At 34.3% G+C, this 8,400-nt stretch overlaps 2 protein-coding genes across 2 annotated transcripts; both read left to right on the top strand.

Annotated features, from left to right (window-relative positions):
* On the top strand, positions 1-3,222 carry LOC109361749 (ubiquitin-conjugating enzyme E2-23 kDa-like). Its single transcript, XM_019607290.1, has 6 exons — positions 1-93; positions 1,068-1,147; positions 1,473-1,587; positions 1,929-1,981; positions 2,208-2,336; positions 2,912-3,222. The coding sequence occupies exons 1-6, from the start codon at positions 50-52 to the stop codon at positions 3,046-3,048; spliced, it is 558 nt and encodes a 185-aa protein (XP_019462835.1). The 5' UTR covers positions 1-49; the 3' UTR covers positions 3,049-3,222.
* LOC109363033 (probable inactive receptor kinase At2g26730) lies at positions 4,993-8,377 on the top strand. The gene is made up of 2 exons (XM_019609196.1): positions 4,993-6,644; positions 6,986-8,377. The coding sequence occupies exons 1-2, from the start codon at positions 5,354-5,356 to the stop codon at positions 7,564-7,566; spliced, it is 1,872 nt and encodes a 623-aa protein (XP_019464741.1). The 5' UTR covers positions 4,993-5,353; the 3' UTR covers positions 7,567-8,377.

Raw genomic sequence — 8,400 nt, 5'->3', positions numbered from 1 at the left:
CTTAATTGTCCTCGTAGCAGGTTGAAATAAGTGTTTTGTTATTTTCAAAATGTCATCTCCAAGCAAGAGAAGAGAAATGGATGTAATGAAATTGTAAGTATAATATATTCTTTTACTATAGTATAAGTTTTTTTTAACTGTTAATCTATAGCCTTATTTTGCAACTTGATGGATATCAGTATGTTTTCAAAGGTAATTGAATTATGTTTTAGTTCAAATTTGTTTTGACTACTGATATGATGTAGAAGCACTTCCCTAAGTTTCGCAATTGGACTTATAAGGAAAAAAAAAATCGTTTTTTTGCATGTAGAGACAGGTCTAGCTATTCTATTATGGTATAGAGTCCAGTCTTGGGCGTAAGGTTTGTGTCAAGTGTTAGAGACCCACATCAGTTGAGTATATGAATGTACCATTGATAATGACTTGGGCGACCCTGCTCCAAGAGCTAGTCAGCTAGCTTACGGGGTAGAGTTAGGACCCATTATTATGATAATCGTCATGTTGCCCTGCGATAGCATCTAAACAATACTTGTTTTAGTGATTTTATTTGCTAGTGAAACCTTTTTTATGCCAATGAATAAATTTGAATTACAGGGACATGATACTTTTTCAAATTACTCATTCTAAAACAATCTTCTTGCCGTCCAGTTTTCTCCTTTCTTTTTCTTTTCCAGTTATTATATCCCTTTCCTTTAGCAGTGGTGTTACCGACATTAGGCAACTAGTGAACCTTTGCCAGTTTCTAATGGGACGATATAATTGTAGATTGAGTAATGGTGCCATTTACTCTTGATTGCGATATCATTTGGGCATATTCTTGTTACCCAAATAAAGGTTGGGTATTGATCCAACATGGTGCTTGCTATGGCATCATGTCATCATCGTGGACTGGTGGGTGTTGATGTAGATTCTTGATCAGAGAACGAAGGGAAAAGTTTGAGTTTGTTGCTAAACTTATGGCTAAAGAGCATGGTTGAAATTGATAACATTGAATGATAATGGAAGTGTATACGGCATAGATTTAATTTAAAATATGTACCTAAAAACATTCCTTCCTTCTTTTACAGGATGATGAGTGATTATACAGTGGAGACGATAAACGATGGGCTCAATGAATTCAATGTGGAATTTCATGGTCCAAAAGAAAGTAATGTTGAAATTCTAGAGCTAACTTAGTCTTTTGTTTGATGAAACTGCACTATATGAAGAATTGGTTACTAATTGAACGTTTTCATAAGTTAGATGAAAATTTTCCTTTTCCTTTCTCTCTGAAGTACAAAAAATATGAGGGCAAACAACCTTAATCAACGGTCTCTCTCTATTAGCATAGATGTCTTCTAATATTTGCATGCTTTACCTTGTCTTTTATCAGGTTCTTTATCTTTAAAAGGGACGTGAGTGCAAAGACTAATCACTCATCTTTGAGCTATTTGGTTGCTCCTTCATTCATTACATTTATGTGATTATTGCAGGCCTTTATGAAGGTGGAGTTTGGAAAATTCATGTTGAGCTTTCGGAGGCTTATCCATACCAATCTCCCTCTATTGGCTTTGCGAACAAAATATTCCACCCAAATGTTGATGAGTTGTGAGCACTATGTTATTGATCTTTGTCCTTCTTTTCTTCAATGGGAGGGGGTCTAGTGTAAAATGTAGTTTGAGCGCTGGTACAGTTTGGAGGTTGATTTAATACAAATAGTTTTGGGACCTATTTATAGTATTTATCATATGAAGTGCTTAATGGTCTATATATCTGTTTTTTAAACAAAATCTGTTAAAGTTGTTTGTCATTGCTTTGGGATTTAGTACAAGAGGGAAATAAAATTTCTTGAAAGTATTAAGTCACAACAACAACCTTCGATTTGTAGGAGAGGGAAATAAATGCATGGGTTATGGCTGATTCTGCTTTGTACATTTCATCAACTGCAGATCTGGCTTCGTGTGCTTGGATGTCATTAACCAATCATGGAGTCCAATGTTCGGTAATTCCATTATGGGCTGTTCATAGTAAAAGTATGAAGTATCCAGCATCTAAAATTCCATTGTTTTGTCATATTCTTGTGTATGCACAAACTTGTAAATGCATAATTACGTGTGTGACGATTTTGCAGCATGTTCACCTTCACTAGTCGGCCCTCTCCTTAATATTATTGATCTGATTTCCTTGTATTTGGTTTTTATAGATGATCGAGGTTTCTGTTTTTTCAGATCTTATAAATGTCTTTGAAGTTTTTCTTCCACAACTATTGCTTTATCCAAATGCTTCTGATCCTCTCAACGGTGAAGCAGCATCGTTAATGATGAAGGATAAAAAGCTGTATGACCAAAAAGTTAGAGGTGAGTATACTGTTTGTTATGCTAGATTTCTAACAATTTAAGATAGCTTTCGGAGCAGTGCCTATATGCTATCGTGGTAATTTTTATATGAATGGCTTAATTTCTTAGGCAGAAACTGACTTAGACTTTGGCCCTTCACCAAGTATAATTGTCCCCTGATGATAACACCGTCCTAATGCTCTATACCCATGTCTCTCTCTTGCTCTTTCGAGCTTATATTTTCCCTCGTTTTTTAACACCTATATCATTAAATGCTTTACTACTACATATTTTGATGAAAGGCTGAATAATTCAACCAAGAAAACCCAACACAATTATGGTAGTTGGAAAAGGCTTTGTTGCTAGAGGTTATACTCACTTTGGTGATCTTTCTGCCTCAAAAGGAATTAGTCTCCGATTGTTGGCTGTGAATAACCTTAGTACACGCAACTGAATAATTCAAATGTTATGATACTTTCTGTACTCAAGATTGCTCCACATATTTTTGAATATTACGATTTTTCGACAAAAACCGGATCGTTTATTTGTGATGAGAAAAGATATGTAAAATAATGCTGCTCTATTTGTGGAGACAGAGTACTGTGAGCGGTATGCGAAGAAGGAAAACATTACCAACTCTACAGCTGATGAGGATAGTGATGAGGAAGACATGAGTGAAGAAAAAAGTGGATCAAGTGATGTTGATGACATTGCTAGCCATGCTGATCCTTAATTCAGTTTAGTTTGGATCTGAAACTTTTTAAGGTCCATTTAGCATCAATAATAGCACTATTACATGTTTACTTGTTAAATTATAAGATAAGATATGTAGGGTTATTTACTATTCTTTATGCCTGTTAATTGCAATTCTTTTTCTTGTAATGAATTGACCAAACAAAAATTTATTGTCTTATTCGATAATTCTCGCTAATGAAAACATGATTATCAATTAAACTTTGTTATTAGTTTTTTTTTTCATTATCATTGTTGTAGGATAACGTGTGGGACAAGATCTGATACAACAAATCTATGTTTGAATTGACTAGGGTATATTCAATAGATGGAAATTTAAAGTAATATCCATATGTGAATTTCTAAGTTGTTCTGACCTCCCTTTCTTTTCATGATCTCTTACCCTTACAATGCAGTTTTAATCATATTCTACGTTTGTCTTTCAGTATTTGGAAAAGCAAAGAATGCCAAAAGTAAAATACACACTGAAAAAATTGGTTGTGACTCGTGAGCACAAAAGAAAGACAATTTTGATAATTGACAAATTTACTTCATTGCTAAAAAAAATCAAAATCGGGGAACAACTCTTGCTGTATTGTGTGTACCAATGTAGTATTATATATACATTAATTAAGTTCCACCAAACGTAATTAGGACGTCAAGTTAATCATTTACAGTATTTTCGTTTTGGTTGGTAATGATTTTTGCAACTTATTTTTGGTCAATATTGACTCTCAAGGAATATATGAAGGGACATCTTGCTCTTACATTTCATTGAGTTGCCATTTTATCTAATGGTGTGGGTTGGAAAATGGTACGTTGAATTTACTATACTTGAAGAATCAAAAACTGTAAACATTCAAGAATGATGAGACTTGAGAGTAGGTGTTTTAACATCTTCTGGTCATTTTAATTATGTTATTTTCTTTCAGGAAAAAATGCATGCATCATGTATGAGTTCTATACATTGTTATTGAATCATTCATCATTCATATTTAATCATTACTGACGCTGAACAAAAAGTAAAAGTGTATGATGTAGTGTCTATGCATAAATCTTAATACTGACCGTGCATAGACATTAAACTCTATTTTCTGATCAGGATTATAAGTGTTAGTAGTATAATAGTGTTATTTAGATAATCCAAAATACAATAATGTTTCTTATAATTAATCAAATTATTTCTATATTTTTAATTTTTTATCTTAAAAAAAATTCATCTAAAAATCCCAGGGAAATTTAAAATTGTCATAACCTGAATGCCAAAATAGCATTATTGTATAAGCATATCAATAATAAGTATTGACAACCCCTCATGGTATACATTGAGTTAGATTCATTATTTCCATAATTAAATTATTTTGTCCGGGCATAATATGAGTGTTAATTACTTCAAAGTACTTAACTATATTCAAAATTGTTTTCCTATATTTGGTATTTAAACCCATCTGTTGGTTAGGCTGGATTAACCCCTCCATCAGTCCATTGCATGGTCAATAACATAATAGTGGCTTAATTAACTTAATTGAAATGTATTCACAATTACTTAATATGTCACCTTAGGTCCAATAATTAAATGAAAATGTTAACATGTGCCATAAGAAAATTATTTAAGTAAGAGACATGCAAAAACAAAGTTAATTCATTTCAAATATTAATTATCTCGTTTTTGTATTCTTGAACAATATTATGAAGAAAAATCCCATAACTAAATAGTGACAAGTCCTCCAATATCAATATAAGAATATTGTGCAACTTATGAACTACTACAGGCGGAGACAAATTGATTTATATATATTGGACAATTAATAAAAATATAATGTTGACTAATCAATAAAAATGCATGATGTAAGTTTGTATTTCAATATCTAATAATTAATAATGACATATAATGATCAAAGATGTTTAATAGGAAAAAAAATGTAAGGTGTAAGATAGTGATATGATATTCAATATGGAGAAACAGTTGCTAACCCTTTGAAAGTAGCAATAATAAAAAATGAGTAAAGCCCTCAAGAAGTTGACACTAACCATGTGTGACTCTTTCAAGAAGCCAGTAGCCAAAGTTGTTACTTTCTTATTCTCAATGAATGTGATCCATATTCCATAGTACTACACAAATTTGTTGTTTTATATAGCCAAGTGGTAAAACTGTAATGTAAGGTCTCTAAGTGATAATGTCAAAGTTGATTATAGAAGTGTTCTTCTAATTTCACTTTTGTGATCATCCAAAAACCTTCAAACAAGTAAACCAAAAAATATATAGTCACTTCAGTGAACAGGAATCTAACTCTGTTGCTGCAAAAATGGGTCTAAAACTCTTTTTGGTACCCTTCATTGTTATATTTTTGTTCTTTCCAATGACTTATTCAGAAGATGGAGTGGTGAAGCAGGCACTAGTCAGATTCATGGATCAACTTGCAGTAGGGAGTCCACAGAGGAATGCATGGTACTGGGGTTGGAACCTTGCTTCTGATCCATGCACTAGTATTTGGCAAGGTGTGACTTGCTCTGAAGAGGGGTATGTGGAGGCTATAGTTCTTGATGGATCCAGCTTATATGGAACTATAGACTTCACTTCTCTTTGCAAAGCTATGTCTCTTCAAATCCTTAGCTTGAACAGAAACAGTTTACATGGATTTATATCAAAGGACATAGGAGCTTGCAAGTCCTTGACCCATTTGTATTTGAGTGAGAACAACTTCTCTGGTGATCTTCCAAGTTCTCTTGGAGGACTGGAAAATTTGCATTGGCTTCATGTTGCAAACAACAAATTCACAGGAGAGCTTCCTAATATGGTTCATGTTCCAGGGTTGATATCTTTACTTGCTGAAAACAACAAATTCAGTGGTGAAATTCCAGACTTTGACTTCTCCAAACTTATGGAGTTTAATGTCTCCAACAACAATTTGGAGGGTCTGATTCCTGATGTGAAAGGAAAATTCCAATCAGACAGTTTTTCTGGAAATCGAAATTTATGTGGAAATCCACTTCCAATGGCCTGTCCCCCTACCCCTCCAAAGAAAGATAGAGAATCACTCATCAATAGTTTGGCTATTTATTCAGGTTATGCACTTCTTGCTTTAATTATCCTGTTTTTCTTTGCCTACAAATTGATAAGGAAATTCAAGGCCAAAAAAGAACCATTAATTGTTAACAAGGAAGTGACACATGAACCTAGTGGTGTAACTCCTACCGAATTTTCCTTCGAAAATAAGAGTGGCATTGAGATGAAATCGGAGTATTCAATGACATCCCTTGAAAGTGAAATGAACACATCAACTCTTGTTGTTCTTTCAAGCCCAGGACCATATGCATTGCGATTTGAGGACATACTCAGAGCACCAGCTGAGTTGGTTGGGAGAGGAATGCATGGAAGCCTCTACAAGGTGTGGCTAGACAATGGAGTGTTCTTAGCAGTCAAGAGGATCAGGGATTGGGGAATTTCTAATCAAGATTTTGAGAGAAGGATGAACAAGATTAGCCAGGTGAAGCATCCTTATGTAATGTCACCTGTTGTATATTATTGCTCCAGGCTAGAGAAGCTCCTAGCATATGAATACATGGAGAATGGGAGTCTCTTCAAGATGCTCCATGGTGAGTTCTTCTAATCCAAAATTTGCTTATAATCCAAATATCTAAATGATGACATTGAACACATTGCACTTATGAAAATTATAAAAAGAAGTTCCTTTAGCTTATTTAAAGAGAGTTTATTGAATTTGCGCTGAGCTAACCTGTTTACTGAAACACAACCATTTTCCAGTAAGAAGCTCATTGCCTTTAATCTTGTGAGACATATCTCTTGATGTTTTGCTTTTCTTTAGAGCTATCATTTTCGAACATGGTAGAAATTCAACCTACATTGAAATGTAGCCTTAATGAATGCATCTAAGATTCTAACCAAATATTTTGCTAAACCTTAAATGCTATGTTAGGATCTCAAAGTGGCCAATCATTTGACTGGGGAAGCAGACTTAGCATTGCTGCCAATATAGCTGATGCTTTGGCATATATGCATGAGGAGCTTCGTGAAAGTGGAATAGCTCATGGTAACATAAAATCAAACAACATTTTGTTTAGCAAAAATATGGATCCATGCATAAGTGAATATGGTCTAATGGTGATTGAAACTCAAGCTCAGAGTGCTTTATCTCGCACAAGAAGTAAAAAAAGCAACAATGTCACTACTCATGGTGCATATAGCACCTTTAAAGTTGATGTATATGCCTTTGGTGTGATACTTCTTGAGCTGTTAACAGGAAAAGTAGTTCAAGAAAACAGTGGATTTGATCTGGCTCAATGGGTGAATTCAGTGGTCAGAGAGGAATGGACTGTTGAAGTTTTTGACAAGCACTTAATCTCTCAAGGTGCAAGTGAAGAGAGGATGGTGAACATGTTGCAAGTGGCATTTAAATGCATAAATCCTTCCCCAGATGAAAGACCAAGCATGATTGAAGTTGCAGCTATGACAATTTCTTTGAAAGAGGAAGATGATAGATCATCCATAACCTTCTAGCCATGAACAGGACATTAGTTATACATTTATATTCTCTATGTCTGTAATTTTTTTTAGTTTCAACTATTAAGCAGATATTAATCAGTATCCGTTTCTATGAAAAATATTATAATATTTATAAAATTAATTAATATTTTTATATTTTCTCCACACTCCACTGGTGCAAGTCTCGTGCATTTGGTCACCATTTTTTATCCCAAAGCCCTGAACCAAACCCACCATTCTGACTGTTTGCTGGTGGTGTGGGGACTGAGGATGAGATGCTGGCCGGTAACTTACAAAACCGGGCTTCAAATTTGCAGCATGATAACCTCAGATATGGAGATATGAAGGATTGAATTCTCATCATGGTCAAGAATCTTCAGCATGAAGCGAAATAATGGTTTGAAACTAGTTGTCAACAACCAGAGTATCAACATATGGCATCTGCATGGTATCATGTGACCTATCACCCAAAATATGTTCACGAAAGCTCCAGCTTTTTGAACTTTCCATGGATAGTTGGTGACATTTTATTGCATATAAAATCTGCTAACAGTAGAGCTCAAGATGACAACTTACTCTAATCTGGTTCATCTAAGAGGGGAAATTCTTTTTGAACCCACATCATTCTTAATGCCATCAGGATTGCACTCTTTTTTACCACTCCAACCAAACATGAAAAAGCTGCCATCTGAAGATAATTGGGCAAAAAGGGAAAGGGCTAGTAAAATCTATGACGGTGCTCTATTACTGTCTAGATTTCACTCTCATAAACCCAATTTAACAATGGCGAAACAAACATCAGTTTCTTCAGTGTTATGTTTCTCAGAAGGGATATGGGGTAGGAAAAGT

The sequence above is a fragment of the Lupinus angustifolius genome, chromosome LG12, assembly GCF_001865875.1.
Source record: "Lupinus angustifolius cultivar Tanjil chromosome LG12, LupAngTanjil_v1.0, whole genome shotgun sequence".
Taxonomy (NCBI): Eukaryota; Viridiplantae; Streptophyta; class Magnoliopsida; order Fabales; family Fabaceae; genus Lupinus; species Lupinus angustifolius.
The sequence above is the reverse complement of the archived record's forward strand: the minus strand, read 5'-3'. Positions and strand labels throughout refer to the sequence as shown.